General features: G+C 40.4%; 2 protein-coding genes across 7 annotated transcripts in view; both read left to right on the top strand.

Annotated features, from left to right (window-relative positions):
• LOC148651155 (plectin-like) overlaps positions 1-26,821 on the top strand; it is a 190,351-nt gene that overhangs the window by 30,130 nt on the left and 133,400 nt on the right. For 2 of the 6 annotated variants that reach the window (XM_088601091.1, XM_088601087.1), the window contains exon 1: positions 3,949-4,150. The exons of 2 other annotated variants lie outside the window; for them this stretch is intronic. In XM_088601091.1, coding sequence (XP_088457217.1) covers positions 4,105-4,150 — 46 coding nt within the window. In that variant the 5' untranslated portion in view covers positions 3,949-4,104. Of the gene's footprint in view, positions 1-3,948; positions 4,151-19,789; positions 19,876-26,821 lie in introns of those variants that run through there. 2 more of the 6 variants (XM_088601095.1, XM_088601092.1) reach the window with 2 other exon arrangements.
• LOC148651157 (uncharacterized) overlaps positions 1-26,821 on the top strand; it is a 111,163-nt gene that overhangs the window by 68,161 nt on the left and 16,181 nt on the right. The gene's annotated exons all lie outside the window — the stretch shown is intronic.

Genomic DNA, 26,821 nt, shown 5'->3' with positions numbered 1-26,821 from the left:
ACATTTCGTAGAATGTATTTTTTCTTTTCAAGTCAGTAACTAAGTTGCTATGAAAAACAGAACACAGCTGGCTTAGCAAACTTCGGGACTATTAGCTGGAGGAATTAGCCTGAGCCAAAACCCTTGGTGCATCATTTTTTACACTTAATGCAATCCAGTATCTATTTACTGGTGCTAACTCTTTAGTCACCATATTAACCTTTACTTTTGTTGAAAGAAAGACTTCATGAATCTGCTGTTTTCACGCTGCTTTCCCCTGGTCTCATGCAGAAGACAGGGTGTGCTTCTGGTGCAGCTTTTCCCATCTCAAGTGCCTCATTTTTCCCTGGGCAGAATCAGTGATGATCCTTACTGGAGCACTAGAACTCCAAAAGTTCTACCTGGATCTGGAAAACCGTTGAATTATTTTTTTTAAACCCCCAAGTAATTTAAAGAGATTTAATGGACATATTTTGTTCCTCAAAATGTCTAGACTTCAAAAGGAGTTAAGCGAAGGAGTAAAGTAGATAATGTCAGTGTGCAATGGTATTTATGGAGTTATATTCCTGTGATTCTCTGAGCTTTCATTCTGCATGGGGCTCTCAACATTTCAAAACACCCCTGTACACCATTTCTTTTCATATTTGGAAGACATATGCCAAGGAACTGCAATATAATCCCATAATGTGGCATTCATTCTAAGCTATGCAAAGCAGTAGGAGTTGAAGGTGGTGGCAGTTACTGTAGGCCTCAACGCTGATAAGGATTTGGCTGCCACACCTCTCACAGCTCATTTTGATTTTAAGCGCAGGTCCTTATTCTCAGGAAACAATTTCTGTTGATGTTACAGTGCCTTGCGAAAGTATTCCGCCCCCTTGAACTTTTCAACCTTTTGCCACATTTCAGGCTTCAAACATAAAGATATAAATTTTTTATTTTATGTGAAGAATCACCAACAAGTGGGACACAATTGTGAAGTGGAACGAAATCTATTGGATTTTTGAAACTTTTTTAACTAATAAAAAAATGAAAAGTGGGGCGTGCAAAATTATTCGGCCCCTTTACTTTCAGTGCAGCAAACTCACTCCAGAAGTTCAGCGAGGATCTCTGAATGATCCAATGTTGTCCTAAATGACTGATGGTGATAAATAGAATCCACCTGTGTGTAATCAAGTCTCTGTATAAATGCACCTGCTCTGTGATAGTCTCAAGGTTCTGTTGAAAGCGCAGAGAGCATCATGAAGACCAAGGAACACACCAGGCAGGTCCGTAATACTGTTGTGGAGAAGTTTAAAGCCGGATTTGGATACAAAAAGATTTCCCAAGCTTCAAACATCCCAAGGAGCACTGTGCAAGCGATCATCTTGAAATGGAAGGAGTATCAGACCACTGCAAATCTACCAAGACCTGGCCGTCCCTCTAAACTTTCAGCTCAGACAAGGAGAAGACTGATCAGAGATGCAGCCAAGAGGCCCATGATCACTCTGGATGAACTGCAGAGAACTACAGCTGAGGTGGGAGAGTCTGTCCATAGGACAACAATCAGTCTTACACTGCACAAATCTGGCCTTTATGGAAGAGTGGCAAGAAGAAAGCCATTTCTCAAAGATATCCATAAAAAGTCTCGTCTAAAGTTTGCCACAAGCCACCTGGGAGACACCCCAAACATGTGGAAGAAGGTGCTCTGGTCAGATGAAACCAAAATCGAACTTTTTGGCCACAATGCAAAACGATATGTTTGGCGTAAAAGCAACACAGCTCATCGCCCTCAACACACCATCCCCACTGTCAAACATGGTGGTGGCAGCATCATGGTTTGGGCCTGCTTTTCTTCAGCAGGGACAGGGAAGATGGTTAAAATTGAGGGGAAGATGGATGCAGCCAAATACAGGACCATTCTGGATGAAAACCTGTTGGAGTCTGCAAAAGACCTGAAACTGGGACGGAGATTTATCTTCCAACAAGACAATGATCCCAAACATACAGCAAAATCTACAAAGGAATGGTTCACAAATAAACGTATCCAGGTGTTTGAATGGCCAAGTCAAAGTCCAGACCTGAATCCAATCGAGAATCTGTGGAAAGAGCTGAAAACTGCTGTTCACAAACGCTCTCCATCCAACCTCACTGAGCTCGAGCTGTTTTGCAAGGAAGAATGGGCAAGAATTTCAGTCTCTCGATGTGCAAAACTGATAGAGACATACCCCAAGCGACTTGCAGCTGTAATCGCAGCAAAAGGTGGCTCTACAAAGTATTAACGCAAGGGGGCCGAATAATTTTGCACGCCCCACTTTTCATTTTTTTATTAGTTAAAAAAGTTTCAAAAATCCAATAGATTTCGTTCCACTTCACAATTGTGTCCCACTTGTTGGTGATTCTTCACATAAAATAAAAAATTTATATCTTTATGTTTGAAGCCTGAAATGTGGCAAAAGGTTGAAAAGTTCAAGGGGGCCGAATACTTTCGCAAGGCACTGTATATAGTACGTTAACTTTTACAGTTATAATTGTGTGCAAAGCACACAGGGCAGTTTACCAGATGTTGACTGTCACTAAAAAGTGTGTAGCCAGGCAACGTTGCCTACATACCATACAGTCAGGGTAAAAAGCAAATCTGTCAGTGACCATGCTTTCCAGGGAGAACTCACAGGGCATTCAGTAATTCTGCACATCGTGACAATCCAGGATACTCCTGTGTACTGCACTTTGTGGTCACCTTGTCGGAACACCCATGTGTTGTCTGTTATTTCCAAAATGGTAGGAGACTAATTAAAGTGGGAATTGTGCAGATTCGAGTATTGATTTATTTGGTCAGCCTCAAAATTAATGCTTGTTAAGAATATAAGAAGAAAAGAGGGTACGAATGAGAGGAGGTCATTCAGCCAATCATGCTCGTTTGATTGCTAGTAGCTGGTCTGAGGATCTCATCCAACTGTTTCTTGAAAGCAGCCATGATTCTTCAAGAATCAGATTTGAACAACGTGGCTGGGTAGCTGTTCCATACTCCCACAACCCTCCAGATCTCAACTCTTCCATGAAGTTTCCATTTTCGCTGTTGGTTCTGAGTAATTGGTGCAAACTGTGTGAGAGTCATTAGAGGGAGTGTGTTCATTCATATAATATTTCTAAATGAACAAGAAGGCAGAATTCTTCCAGAGCTGAGCTCAGTCTCTGCAAGTAAGCATGAAATTCAACACAAGGGTAATGTGTGCTCCACCAGAATCTACTGGCTGTCAAGATTTTCACCATATTAACTTCTGGGTAGAATTCCTGTGAGCAAGAGAGTCTCTTTTTACTGTAACTGCAGAATCACAGTTTGGAAGATACAAACGAACATGTATCTTTCGATGTTCTAAAGAACAGTCTATATTCCTTTTTAAAGGTGAAATCTATCTTTCCTCTGACTAAGGTAGCCAGGCGTCTTTGTTCTCAATTTGTTGTTCTTAAATATGTTCTAATAACTTTCACATTTAACCATGACACTAAAAAGAATAACACGAGGTACCAAATTTGTACTCATTGGTGGCTCTTGGGAAGAGTTCTCTTAAGTAAAATCCAGCTCTTAACATTTCTTCACTGAACAGCACAATGTAGGTTGATCCCTCTGCCCAGTACATATAGATGTGATTTACTTCTTATATGGTCGCCTTGAAAGGTTTAACTGAATAAATAGGAATCTGTTTTCTGGCACAGACCTGAACCTTTTAGTTACAAAAAGGTTTGTGATCAGGCTGCTGGCTTATGGTGCATCAGAAACATCCTCTAACAGAGTCCCTTACTGCCTTACTGCAGCCGCATTCCCTGCACTGAGCCAGACTCCCATCAATGAAAGTGACGGCAACATCTTTTCTATTGGCTGGAGCTGCTCTGAGTGAATAGGCTGGGAAGGGTGGAGGAGGGAGGGCCTTTTCTCTCACAGTTGAATTCCTGTGCAGACAGGGAGCGGGAGGGAGAGAGAGAGCGGAGAGAAAGCGTGTGAGGCCAAAACAGACCCGGCATCCACCAGAGTAGGGAAAAAAAAACACACACACACAGAGTGTGAGCAAGTACTGCTTTGAAAAAGAATTACCTCGCACTGAACCAGGAGTGAAAACCTCAGTGAAAGAGCGACAAGAAAAAGAGGGCATGGACAGCTCCAGATCCATACAGCATGAGATCACTTCTCTTAAAGGTACTTTCTTATTTATCTTTTGAGTTCTTGCTTTAAGCCCCTGCTATTCTTGTTCTGTTGACGTTTTTGCCACTCAATCCAGTGGCAAATTTACACAGTAGTTTATGGACTGGAAACCAGGGATTGCAGTTCACAAAGTAAGCCTGTTCTCTCTGAGCCTTTGCTCTAGTTCAGTCCCCTGAGAAAAAGGAAAGCCTTTGTATTTTGTCACAGCAGGAGGGCTAGGTATCAGTCCGCCTTATTGTTCTTAAGTCCTGGAGGAAACCAAATCATTTGTTTCCTTTAGTTTGTCTTACGGAGCTGCTTGTTACAGGCTGCTGGGTGCTGCCTGTTTCTGCTTTAAGAGCCAGAGAGATCAATGCTGCTGGGCTCTGCAGTGTGTATCTGCACTCAGCCTGCAGTGTGCTGCATTACAGCAGTACTGTATTTCTCTGCACTGGCCCACCCTGACAGGAATTACAACTACACCCCTTCCACTGTGCTCAGGCCCCTCCAGGCCAGCATCCTGCAAGCGAATGTGGTGTTGCTACCCATGAACCAACACTACGCCTCAGACCATGTGGTTTAAATGCAGGCAGGAGGTTGTCAGCATCTCCAGTACCTTGTGGAGGTGGAGTAAACCGTCTTCAATGACCCAGCCAAGAATTCTCTAGTGCTACAAGCACTGCAGCAGAGCTCTGCCTGCTCTCGCACCTGTCTAGATATTTCCCATGCAAACCTTGCAGGCAAATTCAACTTCTCAGCTGGAGCTCTGAGACCATGTCCTTTGCTTGTGTGGAATAGAAAGTCCAAAGCAAATGGAACTGTAATCCAAACAGAATGTAGAATGTTTGGAGAGGTATTTTCAGCAGGTTCTATGCATTTGTTTATGCTCTTAAAGCTGAAAGTGTTCTGGCTGGGTATTCTGTTCAGTGTGATTTCAAGTAAAAAACGTACCAAACTTGATCTCTTTTTTAAATTTTTGTACTTTCAAATCTCGCAAAATCTTATTTTTTGGTGAGTGGTGGTCTTTCATATTCCCTTCAGCACTTCAGTTCTGTACATGTGAAACGACGCCCAGAAATGAAGGAAGGCATTTATGCCACTACCCTCACCAGCACAAACCAATTGAAAATGGTTTGTTGTAAAGTGTAGAATGCTAGAACTTTTAGAACAGAATGCAAATATCATATTAATTTATTTGGTGTAAGATAATTTTACCTTAAAATCTTTGTTTCATCCAAACCATTTGTTTATGATACAAATTTTATTTTTGCAGTATTTTTCATGTCTGAGAAAACATTGAAAATACTTGTTTGCTAAATATCAGTTAGCAGTGTTTTAACTCAAATTCAGGTATTGCAGATGTGACTTGCAGTTACATTGGACTAAACTTGTTTTTAAAAGTGTATGTTATGTCTGAAAATCAGTGTGTGTCTATCTTCGAAACAGTGTGTCTCAGTAGCTTGCTTCAAATCACAGAACTATGGAGTAAAGGTCCAGTGAATATAGCTACAGACAGGCTAACTCAAGCCTACATTACTGTGGTTCAGCAGGCCCTGTGCTGTCTCATTGTGATAATCAATGGCTATTGGCTTTCTGGGAAGGATTGGGATTAGATTTCTTCAGTATGTGTAAGAGGCCTCATGCTCCACTGGTCTCATGAGTGTGAAAATGACTCTGGGTATAGATTTACTGCAGAAATCCAGCCAACACAGCAAGAACAGGGTGCCTGCTGGGCTCTGCACTGATTGCAAAGATAATTCTGCTGACACAACACATGCACAAAGCGTATAGACACTTAGCAGTACCTCATGTAGATGCTGGTCCTGGAGCAGGATCTCTTTGCAGAAGGCGGATGTTTGTACTATGGGACACGAAGGTGCTGTCTGGAAAGTGGAAGATTCCACTGTGGTCTTGGGTGTTTGTGGATGTTCGTTTTACCACAGTGGGGTTCTGTGTAGAGTTTGGGTATAGAGTGCATATGTTTCTTGCTGTTCACCCTTAAAGAGATTCTGATCTTTGCTCCTCAGTGACAGTTTTACTGCTATTACTAAGAGTTCTTCACTGGTCCAAGATTGACTCTCCCATGTTCAAAGGTCACAAAAAAAGAAAGAAAAGGCTACCGTTCAAGTGTGTTATTTGCAAAATACATAGTTACAGTAAACAAATTGCATCATGCAAATTGCAGAGGGATGCATATTGATGAAATTCTTTCAGAAAGTCTGAGTTGTTGATCACAAGTATTGCAGCTGCTCATATTTGCATGAGTGGCATCTGACGTGCCTCATGAATGTCAGTTTTCTGCCCCTGATACCTTGCTTCCATCCATTTATCATCAGAAAGAGTACATTAAAAGTCCCCTGGCTCCTTGAAACACAGGGCACAAGTCAGGACGGCACCATTCCAGTCCCTTTTAGGGCACACATGCTCAAGCAAACAGGGACAAGATAGAGACACCAACTAAACGGAGCGGTGGCTCTGTGGCTAAGGATCTGCGCCTGTGACCGGAAGGTTGCCGGTTCAAATCCCACGGCCGGCAGAGGAATCCTACTCCGTTGGGCCCCTGAGCAAGGCCCTTAACCCCAACTGCTCCAGGGGCGCCGTACAATGGCAGACCCTGCGCTCTGACCCCAAGCTTCTCTCCCTGTCTCTGTGTCTGTGTCTCCCTGGAGAAAAAGCTGGGGTATGCGAAAAGACGCATTCCTTATGCAAGAAATTGTATAGGGCTAATAAAGAAACATTATTATTATAAACTAGCCAGTGTGTCTTTGTAAGGTGGGAGGAAACTGATTTACCTGGAGAATTCCTACATGAAAACAGGAAGAAAAAGCAAACTTCACACAGGAGGTGTCCCACTCTGGAATGAACCCAGGATTCAAGAGCTGTGAGGCAGCAGTGCTCCCATCCATTTCCTATGGTTCCTACAGTATGTTTTTTCTTTTGGAATAAGTGTGCCTCAGAATTTCCCTGCTGCAGAATCCTCTCACATATTGTCTCTGACACAACAACACTGAGATATTTAGATGATGCAGTGCAGACAGATAAACAAGTGATGTCCCCTGTACTTAGTGTGAACTCAGAGAACTGCAATAGAGGGGGATATTGCATTTTATGAACATGAAAATCCTAGTCAGCATGTAAAGTTTTTAGTCAATCAGATCATTAACACTCACTGATCCGATCTTCACTGAGCAAAGTATGATACAAAATAATTTATGTTCATTCATTGCTGCTGTATTAATTGATTGTAGTCTTGCTGAAAGGGTTACTTAAAGATTTCATAATACCGATCAGTATAGTAACTCACAGGGAAAGAAGAAGAAGGTTTGTACTCTAAACTGAAACAGCTTCATGCTTAGCTCAAAAGACTTAAAAATGCACTAGTAATTAGATTGATTTGTGAAGTAATTAAAACCCTTCTGGCAAAGCAGTAGTTTCAATTATTTTGTTATCATGTGCTTTGATAACACCAGGGTGTGGCAGGCGTGCACAGTAAAAACTTGGCTCAGTTCATAAGGAAGATGTCAGAGTCGTAATTGTTCAGATGCCAGTAACACTGCCTGTATCTGTGACAGCATGAGGGCAGACTGTCTTTGATTTAAATCCCTGCATGCAGCTTTAAAGTACAGTGCTGCAATGCACCATCAGTGGGTGAGGCATACAGGGCAGAAAATCTGAAGTAGGTGCCTCTGGAGTTTGACTGCAGCTTTGTGGAAGATCTACATCACAATGTGAAGTTGGTGGTCCAACTTGTACACTTACTGTGCAGTAAGACATGATGTTTAATGTAATAAAATCCAAAGAATATTAATATAATTTTAACTTGTACCAGACCATGTCTCTGCCTATTACAACAGGGCAATGTGAGAGATCTTCCTGACCTGCATCTTCCCCTTCTCTCACACTAAAGCTCCCAGGCTAAGCAGAGTGCCTGTTTTCCCATCTTGTTTGCTTTTTGTCTCGGAAAGATTTAAGCTGCAGAGAAGATATATGACTGGCTGGTCCTACAGATCTTAGCGGGGAGAAATTTTGCTAAACCACACTTGATATTAAACAGGTTAGTGTGAGGTTAGGGGAGTGTGATTCAGACTTTAAATCACCTTTGTCAGAAGAATTTGGCCTGGGATCTGAGGGATCCTCAGTACCCATTACCAGTAGAGTTTTTCAGACTTTGAGGGATCAGAAGCCTAAAGATTCTCTTGTTCACAGAATATGTGAAAAGCTGCAATTTCTCTATGTTAAAGTACCCTTTTCACGTTCGTATCATGCATCTTTGTCTCTGCGGTGTTGGTCCTGCAGGACACACAGTCTCTCTCTTCTGACTTTTTTTCCCTGTCAGACTGCATGTTTTTTTTTACGATGTGATGGTGGGTATAAATTTTTTTTATAATGACGCTTAAACTGTTCTGCAGCAAATTTGCATTTGTTATGAAGAATCTAATCTGAGTTTTTTTTTATTTTAAGCTCTTGTACAGTAGTTGCTTGTGGTCTAAAGGTTGGGTCTGTGTAAACATGAAGGAGACTAGGCGATGTGCAGATTCAGGGAGTAGCCAGAGAGACGCCCTCGTGCTGATATTCTCTGTGGCCGCCCTTTCCTTCTGCCTCCCATCAGTGGAATTCCAGTGCCTTATCAGAGGCTATAAATGCTATGAAACAGCATCTTTAAAACCCCAGAACGAAACTCTTCTCACTTATCCCCTTGTTCTCGGTGTGTCCATGCATCCAGCTTGTGCTGTAAGTCAGGGGAATGAACAAGGGAACTGAACTGTTCACGCACAGCAAGTTCAACCCCTGTCAGAAAAACGCATAAAGTGTGGTCATGTTACAGATTAAATCAAATGATTTTTTAGCAAATCCTACACTGAGTCATAGGTAATAACCATATGAAACTGGATGTTGAGAAACAGAAGCTGAATTCTTTTTTTTTACGGTTATTTTGTTCAAGAATGTTGACGTTCTCAGGTCTTTTTAGTTTTCAAAATTAAAAATGGAAATACATGTAAGTGAAGGACTCATGTCCGTTGTTGATGGTCCATTTGTTGATAACATCAGGGTAACAATTCGGCAAAAAAAATCATGTTTTTATTTAAAACACAAGTGTTTTGAAGAACAGCGGGAGTCCGAAGGGAAGTAATTTCTCATAAGGCGTTTATCAATGTTCACTGTTCACAAACTCACTTTCCATTAAAACTGTAATTTATATTGTTTAATTGTTTTTAATATTTTAGCTCAACAGGTGACCACAAAACAGCCTGAATCTTTGCATTAGACATTTTGAAAAGTCATCCAAACCGTCATTAAACACCACTGTCCGTTAATAAAGTTCTCAGAGTTTACACAGAATACGATTTCCTTCCTCTAGCGATCATTTCTTAACATGCCCTTGTCTAAAAAAATTAGCACAAAACAAAATGTGTGGATTCACTTGGGAAGTATACAAACAGAAATCCATTCCACTGCCCTTCTGAAAGCTGATGTGCAGGTGGGTGTGCCTGCGGAGAGAGGGTAATGAAGGATCTGCTCCGTTCTTCATGTATTGCATGAGTGTTAGAAAGCTGTTGGCAGGGGAGGCCATGAACTTAGTGACAGCTACCTAGCTCTCTGATATTCCGTATTTACTGCCTGATAACAAGTATTAAAATGGAGCCCAGTACTGTTTCCATGGCCTGAGTGTAATCAACCACCTGGATCAGACACAGGCAGATATATAACGCTGAGTCTGCAGCCTGCCCTCCGTTCATTCTGAGCTCAGCATGACTCACCATCTGTGAAGTCTTCTGGCCATCCTGGGACATGAGTTTGTTTTGTGCAGCTGTTGGATTAGGGCCTTTGTTTTGTTCTGTTTTATTTGTAAGAGCCACTGTGCATCTTTTTTTTTTGTATGTAAAGAGACAGAATGGGTTGTTTTTAGAAATTTCCTGCCACATCATATTCTTGTTGTACCTGATGACCATCGACATGGCTGCCTCTCCATAGCTTGCATCTGTTGGCTGAATACATTTCTCAAAACAAAATGATACCTGGGTATTTAATGTTGACTCATCTACAAATATAAAACATGCAGTGGTTTATCCTATAGAAATTACATAGGAATGAGATATCTATCATTGGTTCTCTGCTCCTTAGCCTTGTACGTGAAGAAACACCTGAGCCTCAAGTGTAGTGCCAGCAGGCCAGTTTCACCCTGAAAGGGGCTCCTGAGTGCACTGCAGCCACATTCTTACAGTTCACCTACCTCTGTGCTGTCAGCTCCTGCTACTCCTCAGCACAGAAGGGCCTTTCCTCACCCTGCAATAGTTACACGGGAGGAAGGAGAACATAATCAAGATGGTGCTGTTTTATCTTATTTTAAATGGGGATGAGTTTGCACACAGTACAACACACTATTTTTTTTACAGACCCCGAGAGACTGTATCATAAGATTAAAAATGAGATAACAGAATTAAAAGTCCTTTAAAGGGATTCTGTGGTTTGGAAAAACAGAAATACATGTACTGTATGTGTACTTAATTCCCATGCACCCTGGATGTTGCAGTGAGTCATAGGCCTGTGCGTGACATTGGAGAGACCCCAGACTCCCTCCTGAATGAGTCTAAAATTCCCAAAACATGCGAGTAGAGTACTGGGCTTTTGCTTATCCTGCCTCTTTCATGGCTTCTGTCAAGGATAATGGAGAGGAGTCTCCTTCTTTAACAAGAGTTATTCGTACTGGTGTGTCTTACAAAACAATTAAATAGGTCCCCGAAGCTTAGAAAATTAGAAATATAGAAAATAGCTATAGAAAAGCTGATTTCTGTATCACTGGCAATTTCATTTTACGTTTCACATATTAAAAAATAGAATTAATTCATTTTCTTAAGCTCTAAAGTGTAAAATATTTGGAAGATGCAAACATCCTATGTGACACATGTAATCCATATTTACAAATGCTTAAACTAAGTTTACATTGTTAAGAAAAGGAGAAAAATGCTACCCAACCAAAATTCAGGTGCCAAATGTTTTATTGGATGTGACCATGGTCCAAACAAAGAGGTGAACTATTTGCTGCCTGTCTGCTGCATACCATAACAGTAGATTATTGTTATTTATTTTCAGTTCAATCCTTGAATAGCAACATTGCAACATTTTGTTTTGTCTTAACTTCCCCCTCAGCCTTGTGTCAGACAGTCTGCTGGTCATTGCAAGATCAGAAAACAGGCTTTGGAAAGCTGTCTTAATGTTTTGACTTCAGAAATTATAAGTATATTATTCTTCCAATTTCCAACCAAATAAATACATTTCTGTTTTATGGGGTTATCTACAGTATAAATAGATACAGTACTTCATCTGCAGTACAGTATATATACTGCAGCTGCATTCTTTTTAAAGAATATATACTGTATATATACTGCAGCTGCAATACCATCACAAGAGGTTCGTTTTGAAATTTTACTTGATTTACTGTAAGTCAAATTATTCTGGTTAACAGTTTTTCAAAGCACATTATCAGATGGATTTGTATGAAGCTTTCAAACTGGATTGTACTGCACCAAGGAAGAGTTTTCTCAGAGCACAATGGGGCAGTGATGCTGGTCAGATAGCAGACTGGCTGGTGGATTAATAAAACAGATTGAAGGATCCAATTATTCTGTTTGCTTACAACGAAACTTTTAACTTCCTCTGAATTCTGCCTTGTTCATTGAGGAAGGAAATCTGCTTCATAGAAATTTTTGAACACATAACAAGAGCCCCCATCTGCGTAAAAACTTCACTTGTGAGGACTTCCATGGAAAGTACTGGAATTCATGGAATGCTGTTTTCTGACTGTCCATGTCCAGATGGTTTCAGTTAGTGCTTTTTACTTATTACACTTCCGCCATTGTAAAATTAAGTATGGTTAATGTTCTCAGCTGTCACATGTTATTTAAGGTGGAATGACCAAACACTCTGTGCTTGAAGAGTTAATTTTTAACGCCTTGCATTTCAGGCCTTCAACTGGCTTCATGTGAATCTGTCTTCTCTTTAGTGAAGAAGAAATGACTGGTAGCAGTCAGTTTCAGTGCAGTAATCTCATGTCTCCTCTAGGAGACGTCCCATATCAAGGATACGATTTCTCTGGGTACCATTCCAATAAAATAGACATCTGGACAGCAGCCAGAAAGCTTAAAGCATTGTTTATGCTCACTGTCAGAGAAACAACACTGACAGATATAATATTCCTCTTCTAGCCACATAAAGAAAGAAGCTGGCAGGAGACTATCGAATGACTTGAGTGAGGATATGAGGAATTCCTAATACCGTAAAGCTTTGGAGAGTAATACAGTATGTGGCAATACAGTATGTTTTTTTTTCCTCTGAGGTTTCAGTGTGTTGCATTACAAATTGTTTGAAGAAACGTTAATAATCAATTCCTTCTGTACAGATTAACTGGAAAATCCCCTTTTAATTTCTCTTGTTGAATCATGAAGGTTGTGTTCAATAAAAGCAACAAACTGTTACTGAAAGTGAGTCAGACACAAGACAGATCTGTTAGCCGTTCCCAAATACTTAATCTCTTAGTGGTGTTAAAACACTATATTTTGGACAGGTCTGCATGTTGTCATTAATACCAGTGAATAGCAGTGGTTTATTACATTTCCTGTACAGACAATGTCAATTAAAATTCCATGTTGGCTGAGGTGGTTGTGCAGTGAATGCACATGAGCAATAATGTTTGCATTAATAAAAACAAGAAATCTTAACAGCCGCTTTTAGTGTCAAAAACAGAAAAGGCAGAAGTGTTTTCAGCTGCCGGATTTATGTCAATGACAAACTTCAATGACAACAACTTTCTGTTAATTAATGCACAGCCTGTTACAGACCACATTATACAGTATCCCTGTGTGGGCAGCTCCAGAACTGTCTCAATGTCATTCAACCAGTGCCATTCTTGGGGTAGCTGAGTGGTGGAGGTGGTCATTTTCTCCTCTCAGAGAACAGGGTGTGTGCCCTGCAACCTGGACAACCCTTTGTTTTGGGGTGGAGGTGGCTCAATTGTGAGGGGGTATTTAACTTGTTGTGCAGTAGTGCCATCTGTTTGCACCTCTGGAATGCTTTGGCATTCTGACATAGCTAGTCATCCCTATTGTAGTCTATTAGCACAATCAGAGTAAGAAATAGTCATCACAATTCCGTCTTCCAGCTTCAACACCTGGAAATCCTGCCGTTTTCCTGGCCTGGTGTCAATTGAAAGCAGCCAGCAGAGTTGGTCACTGTGTGATGGAAGCACCTGATATGAAATTAGCTTCCTCAGCGGGACAGAGAACGCTGTCCGCTCGTCTCTTGTTACTGTAAATAACTCTAATAGGCCACAGCCCATTGTGTCCTGCAGGATTAAAATTCCTGCCCTGACTGTGGGACAAGCTTAGGTGCTTTCCCATTCTAATTGAGGGGATTTTATTCAGCGGCATTAAGACAAAGCGCACTAAACCTAATGGTTTTATTACAGGAATTTTGCCTGCCTTCCAAAATAAAACAGCAGGACATTTGTCTACATGTCTGAATATTAATGTACTGTATATACAGCGTAGTACATACACCAGACTACAGGTTAAACAGACTTTTCCTAACTACTAATGACATATGAGAGAGGCATTCAGTTATTATAATCCCACAAATGGCATCTTTGCACCATAGGTTCCTCAGTCAAGCACATACAGTACTGTCCACCAAATATCCGAGCCAGTGGTTCTTTTCATAGCATAGGAGTGCTATTGTGGAATACATCATCAGTTTTTAACACTACAGTGGAGCGAAAGTAGTTTCACATTGCCGTAAAGGAGTGACAGCGCCTGTCCACAGACAGAGAAACCAGCATGTGAGCAGAGAGACTGTATGCATACTATTCTTTAGTGTTTCAATCAGGAAGCAGATAGTAATCAGTTAGCAAAATACAGCTGGGAACCGGGGACTGCATCACTGTCATAGAAATAAAAGCCGTTTCTTCTTTGCATTAGCCATTGTGGGTGCTTAGAACTATCTTGGGAGATGCGCTCTTCAGTAGTCCCAGAAACACCTGAGGTCAACTTTAAGTTGCTTTTCTAGACCTGGACTGATATTCCTCAGTGACTCAGGTTTGTCTAGAGAGGTATGCCCATGACATCCGGCATGTAACATGGAGCTTTCAGCCACATGAAAGGGATCTGATCTTATGTCCACCATGTTTTTTTTTTCCTCACGGTCCTCTTATCATTGACACTTGCAGTTCATTTATGAAAATTCCTTACTTCTTTGTTAAATGTCTTTGAGCTAACACCACCATTTGATAACGTATAATATCTTATAATTTACCACATTTTTAAACTGCACTGGGAAACAGGACAGGAAACTCTTTACTTCACTGGATTATTCTAAGAGAGTATGAAGCCAAGCACAGAAGCTAAGACTGGAATTTGGGGGGTGGGGGGAATTAAAGCCTCATTTAATTATGTTGATGGAACAAAGGGGAAAGGAAACTCACAACAGTGTGCTGTTCCTTCTGTAACTGTGGAAAAGTTTTAAAACCTTGTGTTTGTTTGCCCTTGGCTTCCGTCCATGAGAATTGAGTTAGATCCAACTTTTTTTAATCATTGAGATGAAATGCAAAGAAATTATACCCTGCAGCTAATACAACAAGATGACTATTAGAGTTCAGAGCCATACCCTGTCAAAATGTGGGATTGTCATGCTATAACCATACTGGTGGGAGGCCTGTATGTTTTCAGTAAACCTGCCTAGATTTGTGAAAGTAAATTACTAAAATGCTCTGATGGGTGATTTTCTATGTTTAATTGTTAAGGTGTAATTAGTTTTTTTTTCTAAAGTTAAATTCTCATTCACAGTCACATATTCCACATATTCACAGTCATATATTTATATAATGTCTCTGCTAGAATGTAGAAGGCAGAAAGAACAATGATATCCTCTGTATTATGTAGATGAAGGGCGCATCTTTATTTAATGTATTGGAACTGGATGATCAAGCCCCTTTTCAAATAGTGAGATGGCAGATGGCAGATGGCTGTTTAGAAGCCTCTGCTGTTTTAAAAGGCTATCAGCTATCGCTTTTGAAGGGAGAAGGATGGGGAAGAGTCCTTGATTCTCATAGATTGTCTGCTGTACTGCCAAAGTACTCACGATAAGGTGTTATAAGAGAATGTTCTAATATATACTCCCCTTTCTTAGCAGATTGTGTGCATATTACTTTGCAGTACTTCACTACCGTTATTTTGAACTGTGCAAGTGTATGTTAGTGTTTCAGTGATATTCGCTTGAAAATAATAATCATTTGTAAAATCACAAAAGGTAGGGTTTCCATTAAGACAAGCTTATTATTAATTTGATAAGAAATGGGAGAGAGATAAATGTGTAGAATATTTTGGCCTGACAAGCTAATGAACATACAGGGGTAATATGATTGGAATAATTTGAATAGTCATATTCGGTTCTGAAATAATTCGTACTGTATAAACACATGATCACTGTAATTTATAGTCTATTGTCCTCATCAGCATCATTTTCTGCAGGGCTGTACAATGCAATAAAAACTGGTTGATAAAACTTTGATCTTATCAAGTTGCTTTTAAATTACACGTCAATTTCTTTTCTCTTGAAATTATGTTATTTTCCTGATGTTATGACACAATTTTGTGTGCACCTAAAAGGTTATGCTAAAATGTAATGATGACCTTAATCAACATTTAATTGTCTTTTCTCCTGTGTTTTGCAGGTAAGTCTCCTAAATTGCTGGTTTGCCATTGCCTGCACAGGGCTGAAACAGGCACTTCTTTCTCAGACATGCTGTAGAAGAGCCACAGCTTTCAATAAGGGAGGCCGTGAGTACTGTGCATTCCTGGAACTTGTGTGGTGGCGTAGTGAAAGGAAGCCGTATGTAACAACCGAAACAAAACCCTTTCTTTGCTGCAGTGTTCTCAAAAAAAACCTCCCGCACTTCGCAATTCCATATTCACCTCCCAAATGCACAGCGACTGAGAAGAAATCATTAAGCAAGAGAGCTAATGAGAAGCACTGAGGGCAATCGCTGCTCCAGAGACGAGCATGCTGTTGGTTCTCTGGAATGAAATGTTAAAAACGTTTAGGAACAGACCCATGTTAGGTATTGGAAACCAAATTCACTTTTTAATTCAACATACTTTGGACATTTGTCTCTGAAATGGATCTCGGAATCAAAAAATGTGGGGAAATTTTGCACTGGAGGCAAAATTGGAAAAATATCCCATTTCTGTATTTCACTCTTCAATATGCTGGTAATGTAGACAAAAATACATTAATTGGCTCAAACTGCTAATGTACAGACTCACCACTCAGGCTGAGCAGTAGGGCCCAGATGTTGCCAATGAGCAGCCAGGCTATACTGCTGTCCCATTGCCACTGAAATTCCCCAAATGGCAGTGTCGTTCACCATGTGTCTCCTGGGTTTCCTGGGCTTTTATTGGCCAGGATTCTCTTTGCTATCGGGTTACCAGCAACTCCTGCAAGCTTGTTATAATGGACATGATAGATGTGTCACTCCGCCCATTGGTGCTTACCCTTTGCAAGGCACAGCAGAGCTCACAATAAATGACAAAGAGCTGAGACAGAAGGGCGTGTTGGCTTGCCATGTCCAAAAGTTTTGTAATTCCTTTTGGGGTATAAAATACAAAATAAGTATCAAATCCTAATCTTACAAAACTCCTTTTATGCACTTTGTGAGCAGTGGAAAATATTGTGGAAAGTGTTAGGTTTCTCAGGTGGAATAGAGCATACGTTAATTGCATTCAGAAGTTTTTTCAGTCTCATTTAATTTCCTTCCGTCCTTTAGTTTTTTAACCGCTTCTTCCAATTCAGGGTTGCAGGAGTGCCGGAGTCTTTTCCAGCAATCAAAGGCAGGGCACACCCCGAATGAGAATCCAGTCCATCGCAGGGCACACACAAACACATACAGTACTGTACACGCTCGCACTCACACCAGGGATAATTTCCCACAAGCCAAGTAACATACCACCATGATTTGGACTGTGGAAGGAAACCCATGTGAACATGGGGAAAACATGCAAACTCCACACAGACATCACCCCAGGTCCAGAATTGAGGCCAGGTCCCCCCGTGCCCGGTGCTGTGAGGCAGCAATGCCAACCACTTTGTTTCTGTGCCGTCTGTGATATAACTTCTCCACATTAACCTCTACTGTATGTATTTCCAAAAGACCAATCCTGTCACCATTGGATATTCATATGGTGTTCGCCTGTGCTAGAAAAGAATATAGATATTCATAAAATCCCAAATTTACAGGTGCTTAAATTTTGCTTAAACAATTGCAATGGAGAGCTTTATCTGACAGGTACTTTAATTTTAATCACATACTGGTATTAGTGCAGGGTGAAAACGCAGTGTAAAATTGTTACAGTATGTAGCACTCTGGCAGTTGAGCAGCTGATAAGGTTGTCAGAGTGTAAACCATTTCATTAATCATTGACTTACTCTCTGTTATTTGCCACTTCTAAATGGAAATGATATGCAAGATTCTTGCAGCCTTAAGTCATATACGGTTAAAATCCCACCACTCCTTTCACAGTCCTAAGTCTTTCAGATCCCCTGATAAATGTCATTGCATTTCCAAGACCCGATCGTTAGAAACAGCTGCCAGAGAAGAAGAACCCCTCACATAGTGCAGTAGAATGTGCTTTAAGAGTGAAGTGATGGGTTAACTTTTAACGTTCTTCATGGCTGAACAGATGGCTAGTCTTTCATATTACCTTTAAAACAGTGTTATTCTGTCAGTCAGCCAAGACAGTTAACCCATAGATCCCCTGAGCCCTAAAAACCACTTCCAGCTATTGTTATTCCCCCTCCTGGCCTAGAAACCTAATCCAAGTCTCATCTGTTCACCAATTTCTGTTTATTTAACATTCAAAAACTATACAGCATTGTGCTTTCTTGTGACGCAAGAGATTTTTTTTCTGTCAACCTTTAAACAGTTGTGTGTAATAGGAAAGCCTTAGATGAAATGATTTAAGGAAAACACCCATTCTAATATTTTCAGAACATTTTAAATGTTCATAACTGAAGTCTGAAGTCACATAGTTCACAGATGGTGTAAAAAAATAGTTGCAATAACTGCAGGTACTAGTGAATATAGAAGGTCATTTTAACACTTTTTTTAAGTTATTTTACTTGACATCAATTTATATCAAATGGTGGGTGTCAGAAACTTACTTCAAGCATTAATTTTGATCATCATCATTTTCTTCTAATTTTTCTCCTTTCTGTACCTCTTTTTATCCAGGAGTAAATCTGATCTGTGCCAATCTGTCAGTCTTTTCATCATGTAGATTCTGTCTTGCCTTTATTTGCAATCTCCTGGGAAAAATTGCCAAGAAGTTGTAACTTATTCTGTGATGAATTAGTTATCAATTAATATGCCTCTGTTGTTTCTGGAACTCAAAGAGGTCTGCACACTCGGACCTACAGGTATTAGTCATACCTTACCTTGAGTCTTATAAATCAGCATCTGTGCTTTTTAAGCACCCTGTCTCAATGACCACTTCACAAACGTCTCTGTGGACTGGAATGCATTTCATCAAGCATTGCCCTCTGTATGGTTTGGTGACATCTCCACAGAAGCTTTAATGTCAAATTGGAGCAATGTGTTTAGATAGATAGATACTTTATTGATCCCGTGAGGGAAATTGCAGTGCAACAGCAGCTTAACACAGACAACACAGCCACAGTGTAACAAATTATACAATAATAATAATAGTAACATACATACAATACAATCAGTACAGTGAAGGGTGCACTAAAAGAGTTACTCACAGTCCGGACACACAAAGAACAAACTAGAACAGAACAGTACGCAGGAAAATCGTATCACACATGTTAATATAAATATAGATGTAAATATAGATATAGATATAGATATAAATATAAATCTAAATGTATTGCACAGGTCCCTGGCATATATTGCACAAAAAACAGTTGTAAACGGGAAAAGAAAAGAAAGAGAGCAGATGTAGCAGTAGATGTGTAGATGTGTTTAGTCCAGAAACAGGTCACTGTCGATGTTGCCTCTGCCCAGACGCAAGGTGGATGCGTTGTACAGTCTTATGGCAGAAGGCAAGAATGACCTCCTGTAGCACTCCCTGTCGCACCGTGGATGAATCAGTCTATTGCTGAACGTGCTCTTCATTTCTGCAAGCCTGTCATAGAGAGGATGGGAGATGTTGTCCATGATGGCCTCTAGTTTGGACACCATTCTCCTCCCAGTTTACAATATAGTCATCATAAGATTACAAGACGAGCTGGAACCTGGACTTGCTGAAAAATGACATGATTATTTTTGCTCTAGTTCTTCAGTCTCGTGACTTCATGAAATTCTTTTTTGTGTATAATGCATTAAAACATATTCATATTGCCGATTAAGTCATTGCTCATTTAATTGTTTTTGCATTCAAATGTTAACCTAGGCAGCTGGTGAGGATCTAAGGACACACCAGTCTCAGGTCTCCCTAGTGCACTGCATTGTTTAAAACTGCATTGTGTTAAGGGCAGTTTAAACTTCAGAAGGAGGGGAAGTTTCCCATTCTGTGGAATTACAAGGCGTGACGTGTTTGAGTTCAGAGGCAGGGAGAAAGGGAGAGAGAGAGTGAGTTGGGAGAAAGAGAGAGCCCAGGCAAGTTTCCTGCAGCGTTCCAAAAGTCTTTTCACAGCGTTCCTCCTGATCATGGCCTCTTACCACTCGTACAAAGGTAAGAATGCAAAACCTTAGAGAAAAATAGAAAGGAAAGCCTTCAATTCCTTCTTTTGAACAGAATGGCAAGTTTGCAAGTCTTGCACCCTTCTTGGATAGGATCTTACCTTTCCCTGTCTGTCTTGGATTATGCTTTGCTGCAGCCTGGACCTAAATACAAAGCAGGTGCCAGACTGGCCTGCTGCTCCCTTTAGCTGTGAGCTGAAAACAAAAGCATTGAGAATGAATGTGCTGGCTGGCCTGCCTGCTACTGGAAGTTCTGATTTGTCAGCTACTGTAATTATAAGAACTGTGCAGGTCGCAATGTGAAGTCACATGAGCTTACTAAAAGGGTGGGATTTATTTACTGTGTGTAAGGCCAATATGTTTCACTGGACATATAATAAATAAAAAACAGTGTCTGTTCGTGTTTCACACTGAGTTTCACTGCTGAGTTTTCAGCAGTTCAGATATAACTTTTTTTTTTCTTTTGTAAAGACAGACAAATGTAATTACAGGCTTAAACCTATCCTCTTTGATAATCAAGTTATTTCAATTAGTCCATTCAGTTACAAATCTTGTTTAATGAACAAGATTTGTAACTGGCAAACATTAATGAAAGTACTCTGCTGTTGTTATTCATAAAGGTTTCTGGTGTTACTTTGTTGATATAGTCATAATATTGGGAGCTGGGGCGGACATATCTAAGGGTTGAGCTTCATGATTCGAGCCTGGGTGGTGTCACTCAATTCAGTACAATTCAAGGTGCTTTATTAGCATGACTGATGGGTGCAATTAGTGTTGCCAAAGCAAATAAAATAAAATAAACATGAAACAAAACAAAAAATTAAAAATAAAATAAAATCTACAGACACTTACAACAACGACATATCATCAAATATTTACATATACTGTAAATATATTGAGCATTATTGGGAGACAGACTCACTGTTCCTCAGGCTGTGACAGGAGATCACATACTGGGCTGCCAGTTAAACAGAGTTCCCTCCTCTCTCTCCCAGTAGGATTGGGACCCATTGTGATTCTGGCAGGTGTGGGAACTCTGGGATTAGATTTCTGAATTTAGGGAAGAATGTTTCTCTAATCCCAAAGTATCTGTCACAGTGCAGTCGGAAGTGAACCTCTGTCTCTATTTCTCCCCGCTGGCAGTGGGAGCACAGCCTGTCCTCTCTGGGCAGCCAGGTCTGCCTGTGTCACCCAGTTTCTATGGCCAGGCTGTGGTCACTGAGCCTATACTTTGTCAGGGTATATTTATTTTCTTATCGTGGTCAAATATTCGGCTAGTGTGTATTGTCTGGGTTCTGTAGCATTCCAGTTTATGGCAGTGCTGTACTGAGGCTAGCTGATGTCGGTGTGGCTCAGGCCAGTGAGCCTCAGGACCAGCTGGCTCAGGGGGCTCTGTTTTAGGCTCAGCTCTTGTCTCAGCAGGGCTTTGTGGTGGTAGGAGTTTTGGTCGGTGTTTTTTAGGTGTAGCCAAAACTTAAATACTCCTTTCTGTATGTTTATCAATAGTGGGTTCTGGCCTAATTCGGCCCTGCACCCGTTTTTAGGTGTTTTTCTCTGCACATGGTAGATGTTTCTACAGATCTCCATGTGCAGAGTTTCTGTGGGGTGTTTGTCCCATTGAGTGTAATCTTAGGGGACCCCACACTTCACTGCCATATCCAATGGCAATGGGTTGTATTACACTTTAAAATATTTGGAGCCTCCTTATTGCGTAGAAAGCCCTGAGTGCCTTCTCCCTCAGTGCCTTCACTCCCAGGTCAGAACTCCCAGATGAGCTGATGTGCTCATCTCACTGACTGTGGCCGGGATTTCTCAAGTACTGGGGTCACACTTTCCAGCCCTGCTTTTGAGAGCCCCAGTCTGGCTGACTTGATAGGTACCCCAGTTTCCAGAGACCTTAACCTATTTCCGTATGAACAGTTAGACAAGTGATTTTTTACATTAAGTAAATTAGAGATAATTTGGAACATACATCTGAAAACATCCAGCCTAGTCTCAGCTCTTAAGCACCAGAATTCTCTTAGTTGAAGAAAAGATGAGTGCTTCAAGATAACCTCATTTGACTAGCTGGACTGAGGCTTTCCAGCACCAGGGTTAGGGATTCCTGGTCTAAAAGAACAAAAGGATCTTTTGCTAAAGTCATAAAATAATAATATCCTTAAACTTGTATAGCCTTTTCTGGAAACTCCACTCAAAGCGCTTTACAGGTAATGGGGACTCCCCTCCACCTCCACCAATGTGCAGCATCCACCTGGATGATGTGACAATGAACTTTTTAATGTTAAATGATGTATCCAAATAATTTAATACATTTTAATTATTTCACACAGTGGATTATTCCTCCTCTCCTTTCTGTTTCTCTTAATCATCTTCTTTGAGTTATACTAACCTATGAGTAGCTTATTCTGTTCAAAACTTTAAGCAGAATACTTTTAAAAAGTTGCTATCCATTCATTGCTGCTTCCATATTTATCCTATCTGAATATTCTTGACTTAAACTCTGTCCTATTCTTTCATAGTGTGCTTTCCTTCAGCTTTTTTGGAGCTGGATACTTTAGCAAAATATACTTCACAGCACACTACATTTCCCTAATGTTGGTCTCTTAAGATTGTGTCTCTTTCTTGTTCTGCCATTTCTTGTTCTGCCTGAGAAACAAAGAAACCACGTTCCACTTGCTTGGCATTTATTTCTGATGATAATTTCTTGCTATAAAGCAAAAAAGGAAAAAAAAAATTTGGGCTGTACAACCTTCTTCGGGAGCTTTTTGACTTTCCAGTATGGAATTAACCTCTGCTGGTTTCTCGGCAGCCAGAAAGCTGACACACTCTAATGTACGTATATTTTTTTAACACATTTCAAAAGCAAACTTCAGTATGGATTTTTCAAAGACAGATTAAAGCATGATGCTGTTATCATGGTTTTTTTAACCTACAGATAAAACGTATACTGCAGTAAATATAAATTGCTTTAATTAACATGATGTTAACATATGATGTAAATATGCTATTTTTTTAAAACAGTTTTGACTAAATATTTTGTGTATCTTAATTCTATACAACATTTGTTCTGGAACTGAGGGCCACATAACCTGTAACCCTTGAAGACCCAATGCATTACTGTTGTGGTGGTTTTTTGGCTGTGTATTTACTGTGTTTATTGACTATGAAATCGTGAATTTATGGACATTTTAAACTGGCTATTTTTAATATACAGGATCTATAAAACCCAGACCTTATATTAAAATTTTATAATTTCCATATGTGTAGTACCTGATATGGAAAGTGAACAATTTTTTTGTACTTAATCACAAACAGTATACTGTTCGTCTTCAAGTCCGCTGCATCCATAGAAATTCATACAGCTTTCATTAAAAGTGAGGCAATAGCATTCTGAAAAGTGAGATAGCCTTGTCTTTATTTTTTAATATGGCGAGCTTTTCATCTGATATGCCCATTTATTAGAGCAGCGTGTACTTTGTCCAAGCAAACTATTGAAAAATCACACCTTTAGGTAGATATATTCTTTGCTGAAGTTGAAACAGTTGTATGTATTATGTTTTATTTTCATTACAATCATACAATTATTCTTTTACGATCATCCAGAGTAGCCTATAATTCTTGAGTATGCTGGCTGAAGTGGTTCAGTGTATCCGGTAATAGGGATTTAATGGGAAAAAAAATATACATATATAGTAAGTGGATATTTCACATAGGCTTAAACCTTTTTTTAATAGATGTCAATAACGAGCCCCATGTTTTAGAAGGAGCTCCATCAGGACTGGGTAATTTTAACATAATGGAGACTGAGGCACTACAGGAGCTAGAGTGTCTAAAGACCAATAAATCACCAGGGCCTAATGATATTTTCCCAGGTATACTCAAGGATATAATGTAAGTTATTGATAGAGCCCTAGCCTGGATATTTCAATTCTCATTAAGAATGGGGAAAAGACACACAAGTTTGAGAAACTGCAGATGTAACCTCAGTTTATAAAAAACATCATCGTCCCCATTGCAGGTAGCTAGTTTGAGCCCAATACAGATGCAGATTTATCATCTTGGTTGTTCAGGCCTCAGGTCATAGGCACAGTGCTGTCTGGTCCCAGTGGGCCAATAACATGGGGCTGGAATGACCATGATGTGTGAATCTACATAGGTATCAGTCATGGATTGATATTTTGGCTCATGTGGGGCCAGTGTAGACAACCTGTTGCTTAAACATCGGCAGTAATACACTGAAAGCTATGGTTAAATTTTCTGCACAATGGAAAAATGGGTAGGCTTTGGATTGCCTGTAGCCTGTACAGCTTAAGTTCAATACCTCACTTGGTGGATACCCTGTAAGGTTTCAGGCTTTCTGTTTACACCCCCACATCCCCCTCAGGGAGGTGAAGTCTTTCGAAAGAGAAAGTATTGCCCTTATTACAAGTTCAAAATATCTCAAATTCTTCATCCTGTTCACCCTGCCAACAAAACGGAACACTTCAAAAGGCGCTACTTATTTTGTTTTTGGTCTGAAGGGAGTCTGTTATACTTGGCTAAGGTTCATTTTCATTTTCAGATTATTTAAGGAATTCTCCCCACTCCATCCCCAGCTGAGGTAGAGAAAATTGAAAGAGTGTTAGCATGCCATTTACTGACCCAAGGAGGACGAGTAATAAAGATTCTCATTATTCATTTCCTCAATTATTCCTCTTTGTCCTCTGACTATTGTTTTCTTGTGCGTTAGATATGTTTCCCAAGCTGTTATTGTGGTCATTTTGTAAAAGAACCACATGTTTGTTGGGAGGCTTTATCCCTGTGCCCCTTTATCACACTGCAGACTGAGACTCCTGCCACATAGTTGTTCAGTACATGAAGAAAGTGACTATATGGCTAGCAGCCATATCACTCTGCAACTCACAATGGCAACCCACTGAAGCTCAGCAGGTGTGAGCCTGGTCAGGACCTGGATCGAAGACCTCCTGGGAAAAACTAAGGTTACTGCTGGAAGATGTGTTAGTGGGGCCAGCAGGGGGCACTCACTCTGTGGTCCATGTGGGTCCTAATGCCCCAGTATAGTGATGGGGACACTATACTGTAAACAGGTACTGTACCGTCCTTCGGATGAGACGTAAAACCGAGGTCCTGACTCTCTGTGGTCATTAAGTCCCAGGGCGTTTCTCAAAAAAAGTAGGGGTGTAACCCCGCCGTTCTGGCCAAATATCCCATTGGCCCTTACCAATCATGGCCTCCTAATAATCCACATTTACGAATTGGCTTCATTATTCTGCTCTCCTCCCCACTGATAACTGATGTGTGGTGAGCATTCTGGCACACTATGGCTGCCTTCGCATCATCTAGGTGGGGCTACACATCTGTGGTGGTGGAGGGGATCCCATTACCTGTAAAGCTCTTTGAGTGGAGTATCCAGAAAAGCGCTATATAAGTATAAGCAAATATTATTTTTAATAATTATTATTATTCATACAGGTGTATGCACATACAGCAGTACACTGGCCTTCAACCAGTAGGTGGTGCTGTGCTTCAGTGTGACAGCTGTAGTCACAATGTGGTAAAGTGCATTGCTGCACGCACGAAACCAGTGCACAAAGCAACTCAGTATTAGGAAATCAAGCAGCTATTTTAGTCATTTTAAACATTCTCAACACATTCTTGTGTTCTTTAGTTGTGCTTTCAAAATGCTTTGCCACGATCTTACAGTAATAGAATAAAGAAGCAATGTGCAAGTAAAATTACTGGAAGCAGGGGACAAGAGTACTCAAAGCTAGTTCCCTGCTGTATGCGTGACATTGAGTCATTCACAAACAATTGACCTTCAGAATGCCATGGAATCTAAAAACTCCCTATTAACTGTGCTCCCAGACTGAGTGTGTTTCAAGTCGAGACTTAATTGCACAAGGAGAATGTTTGTTGAGCCTTGTGCTTGTAAGGCAGTCATTGTTTTGAGATGCAAGGGCATATTTCTGCCTTGGGGTTATTGTTGGAAGGACTGAGTGAGTTTGAAGCACACAGTGGCTCCACAGACATGCACGCTGGAGCACAAAAAAGTAGTATGTAAACTGACTGAGTCCAGCACTTCCTGGCAGTATTCTGTGGCACCACATTGTTCCATCCCATTCTTCTCACAACACTGAATTAAGATAATTACCATCTCTGCCGCAGCCACAGCAATTGTTGAAGGTGATGCAAACCACAGTTATTGTAGATTGGCTGGGCATTTACTTCTTCTATGAGAGTGTTTCTGGTCTGAAAGCTGGAGAGTATTGGATATGTAAGGCTACCTAGTCAGGTGCATGGATTGTACTGAAGACGTCTTGGTCATTTAGGTAGAAGATACATCTAATCAAGATGGGTTGATAGATGTAATAATGCACTATTATATAACATGCTTCATGTTGGCTCATATACTGAAAACGCCCAAGTTTATGACTTTGAACTGAACCTTAGACAGCAGTAAACACAATGGCCATAAATTATCATGCAAACAATCCTGCCAGAGATGCCAGTTGAGTTATCTTAAATGTATTGTAACTGCTCATGGAGCTATTAGAAATGCTTCTATATCACAGAGAAAGTTTTTATTTTTAGAATGAAATATATACAGCACATGTCAACTATACTTGTCTACACTATGACACTATGAGCTGGCCTTTGTTTTAATAACTATGTACTTAATAACTATGTTTTAATAACAGTGTCGTAATGCAGCCTTTGATGTCCGAAACCTGCAATTATTAAAGGAATTAGGTCCTGGATTACAAAAATACAAATAAACCGAATACTCCTTAGTGAAAGGCGAGGATCTGGCCATTGTGTTATGGTTTGGAATTGATTTTTAAGGGCAGAGCTCAGGCTGCAGATGGTTCACAGCTGCATAGTCTTTACATGTTTTATTTTCCATGTCAAAAGCTTCAAAAGATCAGTGTTCCATAAGC

Source organism: Lepisosteus platostomus, chromosome 12 (assembly GCF_059453375.1).
Source record: "Lepisosteus platostomus isolate fLepPlt1 chromosome 12, fLepPlt1.hap1, whole genome shotgun sequence".
Classification (NCBI taxonomy): domain Eukaryota; kingdom Metazoa; phylum Chordata; class Actinopteri; order Semionotiformes; family Lepisosteidae; genus Lepisosteus; species Lepisosteus platostomus.
The sequence above is the reverse complement of the archived record's forward strand: the minus strand, read 5'-3'. Positions and strand labels throughout refer to the sequence as shown.